Source organism: Pecten maximus, chromosome 4, assembly GCF_902652985.1.
Source record: "Pecten maximus chromosome 4, xPecMax1.1, whole genome shotgun sequence".
Classification (NCBI taxonomy): domain Eukaryota; kingdom Metazoa; phylum Mollusca; class Bivalvia; order Pectinida; family Pectinidae; genus Pecten; species Pecten maximus.
This window is the reverse complement of record NC_047018.1, coordinates 49,046,358-49,068,649: the sequence shown is the minus strand read 5'-3', so window position 1 is coordinate 49,068,649 and position 22,292 is coordinate 49,046,358. Positions and strand designations below refer to the sequence as shown.

Sequence of the window (22,292 nt, the reverse complement as noted above, 5' to 3'; positions counted from 1 at the left end):
GGTCTAACGCGCACGATGTCTGTGTCTCTGGTATGTCGTTCCATGGTGTTTGGTCAAAGGTTCGTGGTCCTTGGACCAGGTTTCATTCGGTCTCCTTCTAATGTGTCCTGTGTTATGTGGTCCAGGTGTTTGTCAGTGGTTCGTGTGTCTGTGGTCCAGTGTTTCATTTTGTAGATGGGTTGAACAGGTGCCATTGTGGCCCCCTGGTTGGAAAAACTGTGGTCCAGTTGCCAAAAAGTTGCCAAGGTAAAAATACATGAAATAATTATCCACTGTTATACATTGTGTCTTTTTTGTTTTTCTTCTTGCTGAATCTTCCCGTCGCAACTTTTTCAAAAATTCAATGTCAGGCAAAGTTAGTTAGCCTTACTAATACTTTTTTTCTTTTTCTTAATCTTAATCTCTTACACATTCACTCTCTTTCAAATTACACACAATGTCATCATTTACTCATCCAGGGAACTATTAACTTATCAAAAAGAGAAGACCTTTGCTCTGAAACTTCGGAGCGGCGCGCTTGGTTCGATTAAATTCTCGTTTAGTGCCTCATCCGGTTTATATCATTAACTTCAGAGTTCTGTATTGCGTTATTTTTTCTTCGAGGTAAGCACCTGCACCTGTCTGCTTTGTGGGAATCATTGATCGCGCTCCTCATTGTTCTACTTTCTGACCATGTGACTCCCAAAAATGTGGAGCCTAGTGTAAAGACGCTTGTTTTTTGTTTATCTGTCACGCACCCACCCCCGCAATACGGATGTTTTTCGTTTTCCCGAGAACTGCCTTTTGTGTATGTTTTCGATTCTGAAACCATCAAACCAATCAAAAAGCATTGATTAGGGTTACATCCAGGACCCCCTATCGAAAAACACACATCATACATCGGTGTATCACGCGAGGCGCGTTCGCATGAAAACCGAAAACAACGGTGGGATCGGTATCGGCGATATTTCTTTAGCTAACTATCGCTAAATCAATGGTTCATTTTTTTTTGGTGCGCCGGACCCCGTGAAACATAATTTTATAATTCGCACTATATGATGGCCGCGGCCTAAAATGACACTGGTGGTCGTGAGTCCATGTAATACGTATTTGGTGCTCATGGTTAATTTTGTCTGTGGTCCATGTTGTGACGTTGTCCGAGTTTGTGGTCCTGGTTGTGGTCCATGGTATATGTCTATATTATTGGTCGCATGTGTATTTGGTCTGTTTGTCCCTTAGTTTGTGTACATTTATGTGGTCCTGGTATGTGGTAAGGTTGTCATTGGGTTAGTGTCTTGGGTATGTGGTCCATGGTATATGGTCCATTGTATGTGGTCGGTGTCCCTTGTTGTGAACATGTTATGTGGTCCTGTTATTGTATGTGTCCTTGTATGTGGTCCTGGTATAAGTTCTGTTGGTATTGGCCATGGTATGTTTTCTTGTCTATGGTCCTGGTATGTGTCCTTTGTTCGTTTACAGGGTTCCCAGTGTATGTGGTCATGGTATATGTGGTATGTGTGTCCTTGGTTAGTTGTACTTGTTCCAGGGATGTGTCCATGGTATGTGGATCCTTGTTATGTGTCTTGGTAACATGGTCCTATGGTATTGGTCCATGGTAGGTTGTCCATCGGTCTGTGGTCCGTGTTTTATGTGTCTGTGGTATGTTGGTCCATGTTTATGTGGTCCTTATATGTGGTCCAATGGTTCTAGGTCCGTGGGCATGGTATGTGTCCATGGTGGTTTTGGTCATTTCCCTTCTTGTGTCTTTGATCAAACGACACACCCTTCATCATGGTAAATGGACTAGACTATCAACATTCTGACTGATCATTATGTTTATAATATCTTAATGCTCATCTTAAAGAAGGATGTAACTATATCTGTCTCCCGAACTTACAATCCAATCTACGTAAATCATTCATATGAAAAAAGTGGTGGTCTGTGGTCATTTGTAGTGGTCCATTGTATTGTGTCCATGGTATGTTTCTGTGGCTTTGTTATGTGATCCATGGGTATGCGGTCCATGTTATAGGTCTGTGTTTGTGTCCATGGTCTGTGTCCATGTCCTGGTATGTTGTCCGTGTATGTTTTTCCATGGTCTGTGTAAATTGTCCATGGAATGTTGTCCATATTCCATGGTGTCGGCTGTCCGTGGTCTATGGTATGTGGTCTATGGTCCAGGTTCCTAATATGGGTTCCATGGTATTTGGTCCATGTTATGTGGTTCACATGATATTTTGGTTCACCTTCTTGTGGTCTTGATCCAACCGTCATCATGGTTAATATTGACGAGATATCACAGTTCTGACTGATCATAGAATGTTTTATGTATTATGCGCATCCTTAAAGTAGGAACGTTATATTATATAGCTCAGAATGACAATTCCAAAAATCTAACGTAATAAATTAATACCGAAAAGTTCTCTCCATTATGCTGATCGTTATAAAAAAAAATGACTCATTTCAACCCACACTTTGAATAGGGTAAAGGAGTAAACTATGATATCATCCAAATGGAATCTAAACCAGTTGGAAAGTTCACATTTGGGGCGCAAAATCCTTGCTCAATTGTATACCAACCGTAGCGATTCTTTTCCTCCTCCCCATTTTACTGCTTCAGTATTTAAAAACGGTGTTTTTTTTCTACTGTTTCTTTCAATCTCTGGTTTTTAAATGTTTCAGATACTGCATAACACCAGAAAGGTTATGCCCTACCAAAGTCAAGAAGAGAACATACAACCACTGTGGCTGGTTGTGAGGATATCAGCACTTCCTTTTTAATTTACCTCTGCTGTTAATTTTACATGCCTTGAACCCAATTTTTCATCAATTTAACAAACTGATTTTTGAAAAAAACACATTAAATGACCTTTACTTAAATTTTAAGTTCTCTTAATCAACACGTTGTTACCAATGCAGAGGTCTTTGTACATTTTGTATATATACACAAAACAAAACACCAAAACAAAACCATCGTTTAATATTTACATTCTGTGTTGCATTGGCCTAATAATTGTTATCGTATCCATATACGTATAACTAGACGATTACCTGAGTCATTCATTAGAAATACGCTCCGGGTATTGTCGGTTAACACTGCCCCGGTTACTTTCGGCCTAGAGAGCCTTGCGAATGGCTAGCAGTTATTTCAGAAGCCACAATGAACAGGAAAGCAACTCCGGTTCACACAGTTTGAGAGTATACGTTTATAATTACATTCTATTTTCTGTCGCCCAAGTGGTATTCATTTGCTGTATACTACCATTTGGGTAAGCTCAATGATTAAAGATAGATGGTGGAGACAGTGATGTTATAATTAGACTCACTGTCAACAATGGCTGTGAGGCCGCGATGTTCCATGTTTTCTAGTACCCATATATAATTTGTTGTTGTCCAATGGCGAATAGCCTTCGCAGGGGCGTTTGATCTGTCTCTTAGAACAGTAGACATGCACTAGGCTTGCATAATGTTGATGTGGTATCCAACTATCTCGACAAACAATTGGTCTCATCCGACAAAATGCCCTTGCTGTTGTACACAACACGATAAACTTAAAAGAAACAGCAATATTTCATTATGTACCCTCTGGCCCCACTAAAAAATAGATAATGACCTTGACCTTGACCCACCAACCTGAAAAAATGTAACTTGATTTGTAGGAACCTCATTACGACGTGCCAGACCAACTTTAACAAACATATTCTTGAAACAATTTAAAGCTGAAAAAGTGTGAAAACACCTAAAAAATTATAATCGCGAGTAAAAAATGGTTTAACTACATGGTATCTGAACAATCTGAAAAAAAAGATTGCGATCTTGGGGAACACGTCATTTCAACTTCTTCCTGCAATTCAACCAATTAAGATTGAAATTAGGTGTTTTTTAATGGTCCCATGGGAGGTTTTGAGAAGTATTATCTTGTAAAATATTATACATGCCACAGTACCTAAAAATGATAAATACCCACTTATGCTATGTGCAAACTTAATGAAATCAAATTAAAAAGTCACCCATAACAGGTTAAGAACCACAAGAATTAATGTTGCAATTATTTTTTTTTTTTTCATAGTACATTACAACACGGGAACCTTATTTTTTTGAGATTCGAAGCAAAGTTGACAAGAAGTAAGGTAAGCAGGTCACATGACAACTTTTTCGAGTATTACTATTTATTTCACTATGCATAATTATGCTGTTTACATATAATCCCCTGAATGTCATGAAAGTAAGTGCCATTACAGTCAATCTCCCCCCTGAATGGGGGTGGGGGGGGCAGGGGGGTATAGTCAATAGTTTTCTGCTATGTTTCACGTTCGATCGGCCTTCCTACTCACTATATGTCATAGACTTTTACTTGGTGGAGATTCACCTTGTAGAGACTATTGATACATGTATCAAAAGTATTCACTCCTGACCCACAATTTTGTCATTTAACCCGGCAATGTTTGTCCTGGTTTTATCTTTACACTACAAAATTGCCTGCCCAGCAGGGCCTTTAAAAACTTGGGGTATGGGGTTCATCTTTTGAGAAAGCGTTTTCCATTTATCATATAGGTCAATCGACTTACATCTTGACAATCAGTGGCAAGAAAAAGTTTATCCAGTGGTAACCGCTGACTATTTAAACATTCCTTTTTTATCAACACAAAATTAAAGTCAATATTTGCATAGGCCGATTGTCCTTCAATTGTTTGTTATAAAAAGATATGTACACCACTTTTGTCTACGCTATTAAAGCTGTTTTGAACGACAGTTTAAAAAAGTACAGACAATAATCTCACAATAAAGATATTTTCAGCCACATATTATGATAATTCAGCTCTTTAGTAACAACAACACCATATGGTTTCATATTTTATTACATTAGACTGTTCTACTTGGTTATAAAGTGTATCCATTCCATGACCATGTTCCGATCCTCCCTTTCTCCCCTCTCACCCCGCCGTGTTCTCCCAGGGAGCTGCTTCCTTCCCGGTCGGGGATTTCCCTCTCCTTCAGCATCCTCTTGTTTTCTCTCCTCACTCACCTTTGAGATTTCTCTCTATAAATACCCAATCCCCTGTACTTAATATCGTATAATTTGCAACTTCCTTCCGCCCCGCCTCTCTGCATATCACTACAAAATAAGGCACTGCGCAAACGATGTACCTGATCATTGCTTCCCCTTCGCCCACTCCGCAACCTATCTATTATTTCACCGCTTTATGACTTCTGCAATACCTCTAATATTGGACCGATCCTTACCACCCTATTCTATCACCAAGGAATAATCTTACGGCCTATTGCGCCACCTGAGCTCCGTATCAGATTCTACACAGGCAACCTGTTCAATCACAGATGTTGTTTTCTCTAGTTGATATTGCTTTACTTTTGACCTGCTGTCTCGGATCGGTAATATTTGAAATGATGTAATAACTGATCATATTCTAAGCCCATTTTGTAACATAAGATTGCTACAGCACTGGCATTTTGATTTTACCTATAAGAGAATCTAATCGTATTTCTCTGTACTTGCAGGGCTGGAAGGCACCCTACAACCAAGAGCTTTTCTTGTAAGGGTATGTGCAAAGTGGCAAAACAACATGGCAGTGGTATCCAGTTTGTAAATTCATTGACAGGCAATCATATCGGTGTGAATATCCTCCGACGCGAAGGCGAGAAGAGTCCATCGGAGGTATTATATGGCTCAAATGTTTCTTTGGGTAATTTCTATGATCTTCGAAAATGTCAATCATGAATTAAGAGATTTCAATCTCATGCTATGGTGGGAAGACGATTTACAATTGGTGGAGCAGCGTGGATTATTATTCTACACACCAGGAAGAGGAATGGGGCGGGTGGAGAGTCGAAAGAGTGGACAAGGGAATTCAAGAAAATAAACATACTGACTTTCAACGGTAACTCCAAACGTTTTAGGTCCTTATTTAAAATGAAGTCTGAAGTGAGCGGTGGGATCACAGGTAAAGTCGGAGTGATCTGTTGGGATCACAGTAAAAAGTCTAGTGATCTGTTTTACACAGGTAAATTCTGAAGTGATCTTTTTTTTTTGGGAATCACATGTAAAAGTCTTGAAGGAACTGTTTGGTGATCACAGTGAAAAGTCTGAAGTGATCTGTTGGGATCACAGGTAAAGTCTGAAGTGTCTGTTGGATCACCGTAAAAGTCTGAGCGATCTGTTGGGATCACAGGTAAAGTTAAGTGATTCTGTTTGGATCACATGTAAAGTCTGGATGATATTTTGGGACACATGTTAAAGGTGAAATATCTTTTGGGGATCACAGGTAAAAGTCAAGTATCTGTTTGGATCACAGGTAAAATCTGAAGTGGGCTTTTGTGACTCACAGTAAAAGTCGCGGTGATATGTTCGGATCCCAGGTAAATCTCAAGTGATATTTGGGATCAGCATAAATAAGTAATAATTGATCTTGTGGGAGCACAGGTAAAAGTTGACGTGATCTTTGGGATCACAGTCGCATCTGAGTGTCTGTTGGGATCACAAGTAAATTCAAGTTTCTGTTGTATCACAGTGTACCTCAGAATGATATGTGGGATCACAGGAAAAATCTGGAGGTTGATCTGTTGGGATCACGTAAAAGTCTTAATGATCTGGTTGGACACCGGTAAAGTCTGATGATCTGTTGGGCTCACAGGTAAAAGTCTTAGTGATTCTGTTGGTATCACAGGTAAAAGTCATTGATCTTGGGGTCAGCGAGGTAAGTCGGAAGTGGATCGTTTGGGATCACAGGACAAGTCGGAAGGTGTCTGTGGGGATACAGGTAAGTCTGAATGATGCTTTGGGAGCACAGGTAAAAGTCTGAGGTGAATTTATTTGAATCACAGTAAAAGTCTCAAGTGATCGTTTGGGATCCATACCGAAATTCTTCATTTAATTGTTGGTGAAAAATTATCTCTCTCATATATGTAGACGGCATACAACCATGCATTGATCAATTAAACACGGTCTTACAAGCCATGTTTTCTTTTACCTGGAAATTAATAAAAACCGTTTTTAAAGTGACGGTACAATCGTCCACATAGTTTACTGTCCCCAGTGTTTAGAGAATAAATAAAGCTAAACAGTGTTTTGGTGGCTAAGGTCCAGAAGATCTCTGGTATTAGTTAAATTTGGTAATATTGATATCTACATATGTTTTAAGATTTTAGAACTGATGCCATCATTAACAGTTGCTTTGGAAGACTTTGGATATCCCAGAATAGTTCAAACAAAAGAAAATATCCAAGAACTCTGCTATATCTTACAATGATCTTAACTAGCTTCATTCCAACTATTTTTTCTATTGCAGAGCAAAAGATGTTTCCTGACAACATTTGAAACAGCACTGAAGTGTGATATGAGGAAGGGGGGAAGCTAAGACCTGGATGACAAAAATGGTCGAGCTGATGAAATCTGGCACAGACGAGGCACTCGGGGTAGTATTAACTCTGGAACCATCACTGCATGACAACACTAATACAGAGTTGGAAGTGATTAATGGTGACCAACACGAGGATTTTCAGAATTTGTTTCTGCCTTATAATCAGCCTCTTAATATTCTCAAGCAACATCAGATTTATTTGAGGATTCCGAGGACTCCGAGGAAAACATTCGAAAATTGCACCGCTTCACTGTAGTGCCAGATTTTTGTGTCCTGCTTCCTGGACTATCCTGGCGTATTTCCATTGGTCACTGAAATGAAATCGGCGAATTGTGAACTTCAAGGGTTGACCCCGAAATATAGGGCAGTTGCTGTCAAAAAATGCACTTCCAGGATATCGTTTTTGGGGTTGTCATAACACCAACTGCATACATTTTGTCTGTAATAAGGAAGAGTGACAAGACAAATGACTGCTGTTTCAAAGGGCAAGTGGTAGATTTGACAACTGTAGATTCAGATGGAAACTTAACACTTATCTCAACAACTTCAAGAATTGTGTACGTTTGTTTATCGTGTCTTGAAGTGGAGTTTTGCTAACAAAATGCCAACTGTAGTAAAATTACAGGAAAGTTTACATATTAATCATTTTGATCTTTCCATATGTGGTTGTGTTATACATCCTGCAGTAAAGCTGGACTAAGACAGGAGCTGACTGACACACAGTGGATTGATATATTTATGGGTGTTTCCACAAAACTGATATGGAGTTTTTACTACCAGATTTAAATATTGTATCTACTTGAGAATATTAAATTGTTTCCAAAAAAAGAGAAAAAAGTTATGTATTATGTTGTAGTTTATGCATGTAGAGTATCTGTGTTAGCTCACACTAAGGTCTTGTGAGCTTACTTATGCCATGGTACACAGTTGTCTGTAGTTGGGCTGTTCATCAACTATTTCTTTTTTAAATTAACTGCTTTCTTATCTGGAATACCTTAATGGATTTTGACTTAATCAAGCCCAGAGTTACTCATGTATGAAGGGGAATGCGTTTCATATTAAGTTTAATATAACAATGGCTCTGAACCCCTGACAACAGATCTAGAGGGAAGTCGCAAAACTAATCACTTTACTCTGTTCACATAAAGAGATATTGATCAAATTTATTCAAATTTTATTACCTTAAACTTCATGATCACTGTGATTAGACTTTACTGACAAATTCATTTAGTAAGCTGCAGAACAGGTGATTGATTAAGCTCCATCATTTCAGCGATCCAGTCAGTGGCTATTATAAAGCTCCCATATGTACTGTCCTATACATGACAGACTTCGAATCTGATCTTCATATACATGTACATTAAATTTATGAACAAGAACCAGTGTATCTCTTTCAAAAGCAACTATAAAGCATAGAGAGGATTCCAGGATTGTTCTTTGTTATTGAATCTTTAGATTTGTTGCAATTTAAGGTCAATTGGTCTTCAGTACGCTTATCATCCACGAACCCATCCAGGTCTATATATAACCTGTCAACAAACCCTATCAAGGTCTATAACCGGTCCCCCAACCCTATCTAAGTCTTTACCTGTTCCCCAACCCTTCTTGGTCTACAACCTGTCCACAAACCCTATCTATAGGTCTATTACCTGTCCACAAACCCTATCTAGGTCTGCAACCTGTTTCCCAACCCTTTCTTGGTCTACAACCTGTCCCAAACCCTATCAGGGTCTATAACCGGTCCATCAACCCTATCTAGGTCTATAACGTGTTCCCCAACCCTATATAGGTCTATAACCTGTTCCTCAACTCTAAATCTATAACCTGTCCGCAACCCTATCTTGGTCTATAACCTGTCCCCCAACTCTATCTAGGTCTATAACCTGTCCCCAACTCTATCTAGGTCTATAACCTGTCCCTCAACTCTAGGTCTATAACCTGTCCACACCCTATCTTGGTCTATAACTTGTCCCCCAACTCTATCTAGGTCTATAACCTGTCCCCCAACTCTATCGCGGTCTATACCTTTCTCCACTCCTAATCTCGGTCATAACTATGAACCTGTCTCCAACCCTATCTAGGTCTATAACCTCCCTTAACCTATCTAGTCTATACCGGTCCCCAACTTATCTAGGTCTTAAAGCTTCCCCCAACTCTTATCTAGGTCTATAACCTGTCCCCCAGCCCTTTCTTTGGTCCCCACCTGTACCCAGCCCTATCCGGGTCAATCAACCTGTCCCAACTCTAGCTGGGGCTGATACCTGGCCGCCACCTATCTTGGTGGAGAACCGGTCCCCCAACCATATCAGTCTAGAACCGGCCTAACCCTATCTAGGTCTATACCGGCCCCCAAACCCGATCGAGTCTAGCACCTGTCCCCAACCCCTGGTCATACCTGTCTTCCCTCCAACTCCTCTCGTGGTCAGTACCGGTTCCTCACCTATATAGGGCTGAACCTGTCCCCACCCGATCTAGGTGATAACCGACCATCAAACGCTAGAGAGGCATAAACCTGTTCCTCAACTCTAGGTCTATTACCTGTCCACAACCCTATCTGGGTCTATAACCGGTCCCTCAACCCTATCTAGGTCTATAACCTGTCCCCCCAACTCTATCTAGGTCTATAACCTGTCTCCAACTCCTATCTAGGTCTATAACCTGGTCCCCCCAACTCTATCTAGGTCTATAACCTGTCCCCCAACTCTATCTAGGTCTATAACCTGTCCCCCAACTCTATCTAGGTCTATAACCTGTCTCCAACTCTATCTAGGTCTATAACCTATTAACCTGTCCTCCAACCCTATCTAGGTTATAACCTGTCCCTAACCCTATCTAGGTCTATAACCTGTCCCCCAACTCCTATCTAGGTCTATAACCTGTCCCCCCAACTCTATCTAGGTCTATAACCTGTCCCCCAACTCTATCTAGTCTATAACCTGTCTCCAACTCTATCTAGGTCTATAACCTATTAACCTGTCTCCAACCCTATCTAGGTCTATAACCTGTCCCTTAACCTATCTAGGTCTATAACCTGTCCCCCAACTCTATCTAGGTCTATAACCTGTCCCCCAACTCTATCTAGGTCTATAACCTGTCCCCCAACTCTATCTAGGTCTATAACCTGTCCCCCAACTCTTTCTTGGTCCACAACCTGTACCCAACCCTATCCGGGTCCATAACCTGTCCCAAACTCTATCTTGGTCTATAACCTGTCCTCCAACCTATCTTGGTGTATAACCTGTCCCCAACCATATCAAGGTCTATAACCTGTCCCTAACCCTATCTAGGTCTATAACCTGTCCCCCAACCCTATCTAGGTCTATAACCTGTCCCTAACCCTATCTAGGTCTATAACCTGTCTCCAACTCCTATCTAGGTCTATAACCTGTTCCTCAACCCTATCTAGGTCTATAACCTGTCCCCCAACCCTATCTAGGTCTATAACCTGTCCCCCAACTCTATATAGGTCTATAACCTGTTCCTCAACTCTAGGTCTATTACCTGTCCACAACCCTATCTGGGTCTATAACCTGTCCCTCAACCCTATCTAGGTCTATAACCTGTCCCCCAACTCTATCTAGGTCTATAACCTGTCTCCAACTCCTATCTAGGTCTATAACCTGTCCCCCAACTCTATCTAGGTCTATAACCTGTCCCCCAACTCTATCTAGGTCTATAACCTGTCCCCCAACTCTATCTAGGTCTATAACCTGTCTCCAACTCTATCTAGGTCTATAACCTATTAACCTGTCTCCAACCCTATCTAGGTTTATAACCTGTCCCTAACCCTATCTAGGTCTATAACCTGTCCCCCAACTCTATCTAGGTCTATAACCTGTCCCCCAACTCTATCTAGGTCTTTAACCTGTCCCCCAACTCTATCTAGGTCTATAACCTGTACCCAACCCTATCCGGGTCCATAACCTGTCCCTAACCCTATCTAGGTCTATAACCTGTCCCCCAACCCTATCTAGGTCTATAACCTGTCCCTTACCCTATCTAGGTCTATAACCTGTCCCCCAACTCCTATCTAGGTCTATAACCTGTTCCTCAACCCTATCTTGGTCTATAACCTGTCCCCCAACCCTATCTAGGTCTATAACCTGTCGCTCAATCCTATCTAGGTCTATAACCTGTCCCTAACCCTATCTAGGTCTATAACCTGTCCCCAACCCTTTCTAGGCCTATAACCTGTCGCTCAATCCTATCTAGGTCTATAACCTGTCCCCCAACTCTATCTAGGTCTATAACCTGTTCCTCAACCCTATCTAGGTCTATAACCTGTCCCCCAACTCTATCTAGGTCTATAACCTGTCCCCCAACTCTATCTAGGTCTATAACCTGTTCCTCAACTCTAGGTCTATAACCTGTCCACAACCCTATCTTGGTCTATAACTTGTCCCCCAACTCTATCTAGGTCTATAACCTGTCCCCCAACTCTATCTAGGTTCTATAACCTGTCTCCAACTCTATCTAGGTCTATAACCTATTAACCTGTCTCCAACCCTATCTAGGTCTATAACCTGTCCCTTAACCTATCTAGGTCTATAACCTGTCCCCCAACTCTATCTAGGTCTATAACCTGTCCCCCAACTCTATCTAGGTCTATAACCTGTCCCCAACTCTTTCTTGGTCCACAACCTGTACCCAACCCTATCCGGGTCCATAACCTGTCCCAAACTCTATCTTGGTCTATAACCTGTCCTCCAACCTATCTTGGTGTATAACCTGTCCCCAACCATATCAAGGTCTATAACCTGTCCCTAACCCTATCTAGGTCTATAACCTGTCCCCCAACCCTATCTAGGTCTATAACCTGTCCCTAACCCTATCTAGGTCTATAACCTGTCTCCAACTCCTATCTAGGTCTATAACCTGTTCCTCAACCCTATCTAGGTCTATAACCTGTCCCCCAACCCTATCTAGGTCTATAACCTGTCCCCCAACTCTATATAGGTCTATAACCTGTTCCTCAACTCTAGGTCTATTACCTGTCCACAACCCTATCTGGGTCTATAACCTGTCCCTCAACCCTATCTAGGTCTATAACCTGTCCCCCAACTCTATCTAGGTCTATAACCTGTCTCCAACTCCTATCTAGGTCTATAACCTGTCCCCCAACTTTATCTAGGTCTATAACCTGTCCCCCAACTCTATCTAGGTCTATAACCTGTCCCCCAACTCTATCTAGGTCTATAACCTGTCTCCAACTCTATCTAGGTCTATAACCTATTAACCTGTCTCCAACCCTATCTAGGTTTAATAACCTGTCCCTAAACCCTATCTAGGTCTATAACCTGTCCCCCAACTCTAATCTAGGTCTATAACCTGTCCCCCAACTCTATCTAGGTCTTTAAACCTGTCCCCCAACTCTATCTAGGTCTATAACCTGTACCCAACCCTATCCGGGTCCATAACCTGTCCCTAACCCTATCTAGGTCTATAACCTGTCCCCCAACCCTATCTAGGTCTATAACCTGTCCCTTACCCTATCTAGGTCTATAACCTGTCCCCCAACTCCTATCTAGGTCTATAACCTGTTCCTCAACCCTATCTTGGTCTATAACCTGTCCCCCAACCCTATCTAGGTCTATAACCTGTCGCTCAATCCTATCTAGGTCTATAACCTGTCCCTAACCCTATCTAGGTCTATAACCTGTCCCCAACCCTTTCTAGGCCTATAACCTGTCGCTCAATCCTATCTAGGTCTATAACCTGTCCCCCAACTCCTATCTAGGTCTATAACCTGTTCCTCAACCCTATCTAGGTCTATAACCTGTCCCCCAACTCTATCTAGGTCTATAACCTGTCTCCAACTCTATCTAGGTCTATAACCTATTAACCTGTCTCCAACCCTATCTAGGTTTATAACCTGTCCCTAAACCCTATCTAGGTCTATAACCTGTCCCCCAACTCTATCTAGGTCTATAACCTGTCCCCCAACTCTATCTAGGTCTTTAACCTGTCCCCCAACTCTATCTAGGTCTATAACCTGTACCCAACCCTATCCGGGTCCATAACCTGTCCCTAACCCTATCTAGGTCTATAACCTGTCCCCCAACCCTATCTAGGTCTATAACCTGTCCCTTACCCTATCTAGGTCTATAACCTGTCCCCCAACTCCTATCTAGGTCTATAACCTGTTCCTCAACCCTATCTTGGTCTATAACCTGTCCCCCAACCCTATCTAGGTCTATAACCTGTCGCTCAATCCTATCTAGGTCTATAACCTGTCCCTAACCCTATCTAGGTCTATAACCTGTCCCCAACCCTTTCTAGGCCTATAACCTGTCGCTCAATCCTATCTAGGTCTATAACCTGTCCCCCAACTCCTATCTAGGTCTATAACCTGTTCCTCAACCCTATCTAGGTCTATAACCTGTCCCCCAACTCTATCTAGGTCTATAACCTGTCCCCCAACTCTATCTAGGTCTATAACCTGTTCCTCAACTCTAGGTCTATAACCTGTCCACAACCCTATCTTGGTCTATAACTTGTCCCCCAACTCTATCTAGGTCTATAACCTGTCCCCCAACTCTATCTAGGTCTATAACCTGTCTCCAACTCTATCTAGGTCTATAACCTATTAACCTGTCTCCAACCCTATCTAGGTCTATAACCTGTCCCTTAACCTATCTAGGTCTATAACCTGTCCCCCAACTCTATCTAGGTCTATAACCTGTCCCCCAACTCTATATAGGTCTTTAACCTGTCCCCCAACTCTATCTAGGTCTATAACCTGTCCCCAACTCTTTCTTGGTCCACAACCTGTACCCAACCCTATCCGGGTCCATAACCTGTCCCAAACTCTATCTGGGTCTATAACCTGTCCTCCAACCTATCTTGGTGTATAACCTGTCCCCAACCATATCAAGGTCTATAACCTGTCCCTAACCCTATCTAGGTCTATAACCTGTCCCCCAACCCTATCTAGGTCTATACCTGTCCCTAACCCTATCTAGGTCTATAACCTGTCTCCAACTCTCTATCTAGGTCTATAACCTGTTCCTCAACCCTATCTAGGTCTATAACCTGTCCCCCAACCCTATCTAGGTCTATAACCTGTCCCCCAACTCTATATAGGTCTATAACCTGTTCCTCAACTCTAGGTCTATTACCTGTCCACAACCCTATCTGGGTCTATAACCTGTCCCTCAACCCTATCTAGGTCTATAACCTGTCCCCCAACTCTATCTAGGTCTATAACCTGTCTCCAACTCCTATCTAGGTCTATAACCTGTCCCCCAACTCTATCTAGGTCTATAACCTGTCCCCCAACTCTATCTAGGTCTATAACCTGTCTCCAACTCTGTCTAGGTCTATAACCTATTAACCTGTCTCCAACCCTATCTAGGTTTATAACCTGTCCCTAACCCTATCTAGGTCTATAACCTGTCCCCCAACTCTATCTAGGTCTATAACCTGTCCCCCAACTCTATCTAGGTCTTTAACCTTTCCCCCAACTCTATCTAGGTCTATAACCTGTACCCAACCCTATCCGGGTCCATAACCTGTCCCAAACTCTATCTTGGTCTATAACCTGTCCTCCAACCTATCTTGGTGTATAACCTGTCCCCAACCATATCAAGGTCTATAACCTGTCCCTAACCCTATCTAGGTCTATAACCTGTCCCCCAAACCCTATCTAGGTCTATAACATGTCCCTAACCCTATCTAGGTCTATAACCTGTCCCCCAACTCCTATCTAGGTCTATAACCTGTTCCTCAACCCTATCTAGGTCTATAACCTGTCCCCCAACCCTATCTAGGTCTATAACCTGTCACTCAATCCTATCTAGGTCTATAACCTGTCCCTAACCCTATCTAGGTCTATAACCTGTCCCCAACCCTTTCTAGGCCTATAACCTGTCGCTCAATCCTATCTAGGTCTATAACCTGTCCCCAACTCCTATCTAGGTCTATAACCTGTCCCCCAACTCTATCTAGGTCTATAACCTGTCCCCCAACTCTATATAGGTCTTTAACCTGTCCCCCAACTCTATCTAGGTCTATAACCTGCCCCCAACTCTATCTAGGTCTATAACCTGTCCCCAACTCTTTCTTGGTCCACAACCTGTACCCAACCCTATCCGGGTCCATAACCTGTCCCAAACTCTATCTTGGTCTATAACCTGTCCTCCAACCTATCTTGGTGTATAACCTGTCCCCAACCATATCAAGGTCTATAACCTGTCCCTAACCCCTATCTAGGTCTATAACCTGTCCCCCCAACCCTATCTAGGTCTATAACCTGTCCCTAACCCTATCTAGGTCTATAACCTGTCTCCAACTCCTATCTAGGTCTATAACCTGTTCCTCAACCCTATCTAGGTCTACAACCTGTCCCCCAACCCTATCTAGGTCTATAACCTGTCCCCCAACTCTATATAGGTCTATAACCTGTTCCTCAACTCTAGGTCTATTACCTGTCCACAACCCTATCTGGGTCTATAACCTGTCCCTCAACCCTATCTAGGTCTATAACCTGTCCCCCATCTCTATATAGGTCTATAACCTGTTCCTCAACTCTAGGTCTATAACCTGTCCACAAGCCTATCTGGGTCTATAACCTGTCCCTCAACCCTATCTAGGTCTATAACCTGTCCCCCAACTCTATCTAGGTCTATAACCTGTCTCCAACTCCTATCTAGGTCTATAACCTGTCCCCCAACTCTATCTAGGTCTATAACCTGTCTCAAACTCTATCTAGGTCTATAACCTATTAACCTGTCTCCAACCCTATCTAGGTTTATAACCTGTCCCTAACCCTATCTAGGTCTATAACCTGTCCCCCAACTCTATCTAGGTCTATAACCTGTACCCAACCCTATCCGGGTCCATAACCTGTCCCAAACTCTATCTTGGTCTATAACCTGTCCTCCAACCTATCTTGGTGTATAACCTGTCCCCAACCATATCAAGGTCTATAACCTGTCCCTAACCCTATCTAGGTCTATAACCTGTCCCCCAACCCTATCTAGGTCTATAACCTGTCCCTAACCCTATCTAGGTCTATAACCTGTCCCCCAACTCCTATCTAGGTCTATAACCTGTTCCTCAACCCTATCTAGGTCTATAACCTGTCCCCCAACCCTATCTAGGTCTATAACCTGTCGCTCAATCCTATCTAGGTCTATAACCTGTCCCTAACCCTATCTAGGTCTATAACCTGTCCCCAACCCTATCTAGGCCTATAACCTGTCGCTCAATCCTATCTAGGTCTATAACCTGTCCCTAACCCTATCTAGGTCTATAACCTGTCGCTCAATCCTATCTAAGTCTATAACCTGTCCCCAACCCTATCTAGGTATATAACCTGTTCCCAACCCTATCTAGGCCTATAACCTGTCGCTCAATCCTATCTAAGTCTATAACCTGTCCCCCAACCCTATCTAGGTCTATAACCTGTCGCTCAATCCTATCTAGGTCTATAACCTGTCCCTAACCCTATCTAGGTCTATAACCTGTCGCTCAATCCTATCTAAGTCTATAACCTGTCCCCAACCCTATCTAGGTATATAACCTGTTCCCAACCCTATCTAGGCCTATAACCTGTCGCTCAATCCTATCTAAGTCTATAACCTGTCCCCCAACCCTATCTAGGTCTATAACCTGTCGCTCAATCCTATCTAGGTCTATAACCTGTCCCTAACCCTATCTAGGTCTATAACCTGTCGCTCAATCCTATCTAAGTCTATAACCTGTCCCCAACTCTATCTAGGTATATAACCTGTTCCCAACCCTATCTAGGCCTATAACCTGTCGCTCAATCCTATCTAAGTCTATGACCTGTCCCCAACCCTATCTAGATCTATAACCTGTCGCTCAATCCTATCTAGGTCTATAACCTGTCCCCAACCCTACCAAGGTCTATAACCTGTCCCCCAACTCTATATAGGTCTATAACCTGTTCCTCATCTCTAGGTCTATAACCTGTCCCCAACCCTATCTAGGCCTATAACCTGTCGCTCAATCCTATCTAAGTCTATAACCTGTCCCCAATCCTATCTAGGTCTATAACCTGTCCCTAACCCTATCTAGGTCTATAACCTGTCCCCCAACCCTATCTAGGTCTATAACCTGTCCCCCAATCCTATCTAGGTATATAACCTGTTCCCAACCCTATCTAGGCCTATAACCTGTCGCTCAATCCTATCTAAGTCTATAACCTGTCCCCAACCCTATCTAGGTCTATAACCTGCTCCCAACCCTATCAAGGTCTATAACCTGTCCCCAACCATATCAAGGTCTATAACCTGTCCCCCAACTCTATATAGGTCTATAACCTGTTCCTCAACTCTAGGTCTGTAACCTGTCCCCCAACTCTATATAGGTCTGTAACCTGTTCCTCAACTCTAGGTCTATAACCTGTCCACAACCCTATCAAGGTCTATAACCTGTCCCCAACCCTATCTAGGTCTATAACCTGTTCCCAACCCTATCAAGGTCTATAACCTGTCCCCAACCCTATCAAGGTCTATAACCTGTCCCCCAACCCTATCTAGGTCTATAACCTGTCCCTAACCCTATCTAGGTCTATAACCTGTCCCTCAACCCTATCTAGATCTATAACCTGTCCCCCCAACCCAATCAAGGTCTATAACCGGTCCCCAGCCCTATCTAGGTATATACCCTGTCCCCCAACCCTATCTAGGTCTATAACCTGTCTCCAACTCCTATCTAGGTCTATAACCTGTTCCTCAACCCTATCTAGGTCTATAACCTGTCCCCCAACCCTATCTAGGTCTATAACCTGTCGCTCAATCCTATCTAGGGCTATAACCTGTCCCTAACCCTATCTAGGTCTATAACCTGTCCTCAACTCTATCTAGGTCTATAACCTGTCCCCCAACTCTATCTAGGTCTATAACCTGTCTCCAACTTTATCTAGGTCTATAACCTATTAACCTGTTTCCAACCCTATCTAGGTTTATAACCTGTCCCCAACCCTATCTAGGTCTATAAACTGTCCCCCAACTCTATCTAGGTCTTTAACCTGTCCCCCAACTCTATCTAGGTCTTTAACCTGTCCCCAAACTCTATCTAGGTCTATAACCTGTACCCAACCCTATCCGGGTCCATAACCTGTCCCAAACTCTATCTTGGTCTATAACCTGTCCTCCAACCTATCTTGGTGTATAACCTGTCCCCAACCATATCAAGGTCTATAACCTGTCCCTAACCCTATCTAGGTCTATAACCTGTCCCCCAACCCTATCTAGGTCTATAACCTGTCCCCCAACCCTATCTAGGTCTATAACCTGTCCCCCAACTCTATCTAGGTCTATAACCTGTCGCTCAATCCTATCTAGGTCTATAACCTGTCCCTAACCCTATCTAGGTCTATAACCTGTCCCCAACCCTATCTAGGCCTATAACCTGTCGCTCAATCCTATCTAGGTCTATAACCTGTCCCTAACCCTATCTAGGTCTATAACCTGTCGCTCAATCCTATCTAAGTCTATAACCTGTCCCCAACTCTATCTAGGTATATAACCTGTTCCCAACCCTATCTAGGCCTATAACCTGTCGCTCAATCCTATCTAAGTCTATGACCTGTCCCCAACCCTATCTAGATCTATAACCTGTCGCTCAATCCTATCTAGGTCTATAACCTGTCCCCAACCCTACCAAGGTCTATAACCTGTCCCCCAACTCTATATAGGTCTATAACCTGTTCCTCATCTCTAGGTCTATAACCTGTCCCCAACCCTATATATGCCTATAACCTGTCGCTCAATCCTATCTAGGTCTATAACCTGTCCCTAACCCTATCTAGGTCTATAACCTGTCGCTCAATCCTATCTAAGTCTATAACCTGTCCCCAACCCTATCTAGGTCTATAACCTGTTCCCAACCCTATCTAGGTCTATAACCTGTTCCCAACCCTATCAAGGTCTATAACCTGTCCCCAACCCTATCAAGGTCTATAACCTGTCCCCAACCCTATCTAGGTATATAACCTGTTCCCAACCCTATCAAGGTCTATAACCTGTCCCCAACCCTATCAAGGTCTATAACCTGTCCCTAACCCTATCTAGATTTATAACCTGTCCCCCAACCCAATCAAGGTCTATAACCGGTCCCCAGCCCTATCTAGGTCTATACCCTGTCCCCCAACCCTATCTAGGTCTATAACCTGTCTCCAACTCCTATCTAGGTCTATAACCTGTTCCTCAACCCTATCTAGGTCTATAACCTGTCCCCCAACCCTATCTAGGTCTATAACCTGTCGCTCAATCCTATCTAGGTCTATAACCTGTCCCTAACCCTATCTAGGTCTATAACCTGTCCCCCAACTCTATCTAGGTCTATAACCTGTCCCCCAACTCTATCTAGGTCTATAACCTGTCTCCAACTCTATCTAGGTCTATAACCTATTAACCTGTCTCCAACCCTATCTAGGTTTATAACCTGTCCCCAACCCTATCTAGGTCTATAACCTGTCCCCCAACTCTATCTAGGTCTTTAACCTGTCCCCCAACTCTATCTAGGTCTTTAACCTGTCCCCCAACTCTATCTAGGTCTTTAACCTGTCCCCAAACTCTATCTAGGTCTATAACCTGTCCCCAAACTCTATCTAGGTCTATAACCTGTACCCAACCCTATCCGGGTCCATAACCTGTCCCAAACTCTATCTTGGTCTATAACCTGTCCTCCAACCTATCTTGGTGTATAACCTGTCCCCAACCATATCAAGGTCTATAACCTGTCCCTAACCCTATCTAGGTCTATAACCTGTCCCCCAACCCTATCTAGGTCTATAACCTGTCCCTAACCCTATCTAGGTCTATAACCTGTCCCCCAACCCTATCTAGGCCTATAACCTGTCGCTCAATCCTATCTAGGTCTATAACTTGTCCCCCAACCCTATCTAGGTCTATAACCTGTCGCTCAATCCTATCTAGGTCTATAACCTGTCCCTAACCCTATCTAGGTCTATAACCTGTCCCCAACTCTATCTAGGTCTATAACCTGTCCCCCAACTCTATCTAGGTCTATAACCTGTCTCCAACTCTATCTAGGTCTATAACCTATTTACCTGTCCCCAACCCTATCTAGGTCTATAACCTGTCCCCCAACTCTATCTAGGTCTTTAACCTGTCCCCAAACTCTATCTAGGTCTATAACCTGTACCCAACCCTATCCGGGTCCATAACCTGTCCCAAACTCTATCTTGGTCTATAACCTGTCCTCCAACCTATCTTGGTGTATAACCTGTCCCTAACCATATCAAGGTCTATAACCTGTCCCTAACCCTATCTAGGTTTATAACCTGTCCCCAACCCTATCTAGGTCTATAACCTGTCCCCCAACTCTATCTAGGTCTATAACCTGTCGCTCAATCCTATCTAGGTCTATAACCTGTCCCTAACCCTATCTAGGTCTATAACCTGTCCCCAACCCTATCTAGGCCTATAACCTGTCGCTCAATCCTATCTAGGTCTATAACCTGTCCCTTACCCTATCTAGGTCTATAACCTGTCGCTCAATCCTATCTAAGTCTATAACCTGTCCCCAACCCTATCTAGGTATATAACCTGTTCCCAACCCTATCTAGGCCTATAACCTGTCGCTCAATCCTATCTAAGTCTATAACCTGTCCCCAACCCTATCTAGATCTATAACCTGTCGCTCAATCCTATCTAGGTCTATAACCTGTCCCCAACCCTACCAAGGTCTATAACCTGTCCCACAACTCTATATAGGTCTATAACCTGTTCCTCAACTCTAGGTCTATAACCTGTCCCCAACCCTATCTAGGTCTATAACCTGTCGCTCAATCCTATCTAGGTCTATAACCTGTCCCTAACCCTATCTAGGTCTATAACCTGTCGCTCAATCCTATCTAAGTCTATAACCTGTCCCCAACCCTATCTAGGTATATAACCTGTTCCCAACCCTATCTAGGCCTATAACCTGTCGCTCAATCCTATCTAAGTCTATAACCTGTCCCCAACCCTATCTAGGTCTATAACCTGTTCCCAACCCTATCAAGGTCTATAACCTGTCCCCAACCCTATCAAGGTCTATAACCTGTCCCCCAACTCTATATAGGTCTATAACCTGTTCCTCAACTCTAGGTCTATAACCTGTCCACAACCCTATCAAGGTCTATAACCTGTCCCCAACCCTATCTAGGTCTATAACCTGTTCCCAACCCTATCAAGGTCTATAACCTGTCCCCAACCCTATCAAAGTCTATAACCTGTCCCCCAACCCTATCTAGGTCTATAACCTGTCCCTAACCCTATCTAGGTCTATAACCTGTCTCCCAACCCTATCTAGGTCTATAACCTGTCTCCAACTCCTATCTAGGTCTATAACCTGTTCCTCAACCCTATCTAGGTCTATAACCTGTCCCCCAACCCTATCTAGGTCTATAATCTGTCGCGCAATCCTATCTAGGTCTATAACCTGTCCCTAACCCTATCTAGGTCTATAACCTGTCCCCAACCCTATCTAGGTCTATAACTTGTCGCTCAATCCTATCTAGGTCTATAACCTGTCCCCAACCCTATCAAGGTCTATAACCTGTCCCCCAACTCTATCTAGGTCTATAACCTGCCCAACCCCCCAACCCCCCCAACCCCCAACCCTATCAAGGTATGCAACATATCCCCCAACCCTATCTAGGTATATAACCTGTCCCTAACCCTATCTAGGTCTATAACCTGTCCCAAACCCTATCTAGGTCTATAACTTGTCGCTCAATCCTATCTAGGTCTATAACCTGTCCCCAACCCTATCAAGGTCTATAACCTGTCCCCCAACTCTATCTAGGTCTATAACCTGCCCAACCCCCCAACCCCCCAACCCCCAACCCTATCTAGGTATGCAACATATCCCCCAACCCTATCTAGGTCTATAACCTGTCCCTAACCCTATCTAGGTCTTTAACCTGTCCCCATACCCTATTGTACCGTAGTACCAAAC

General features: G+C 43.1%; 1 protein-coding gene across 1 annotated transcript in view; it reads left to right on the top strand.

Moving 5' to 3' along the window:
* Nucleotides 1–7,352, top strand: part of LOC117326606 — an 87,660-nt gene extending 80,308 nt beyond the window's left edge. The window contains exons 27-29 of the mRNA XM_033883364.1: nt 5,497–5,570; nt 6,663–6,755; nt 7,284–7,352. Of these exons, the coding sequence (XP_033739255.1) occupies nt 5,497–5,570; nt 6,663–6,755; nt 7,284–7,352 (236 nt within the window). The remainder of the gene's footprint in view (nt 1–5,496; nt 5,571–6,662; nt 6,756–7,283) is intronic.
* The last annotated feature ends 14,940 nt before the right edge of the window (nt 7,353–22,292 follow it).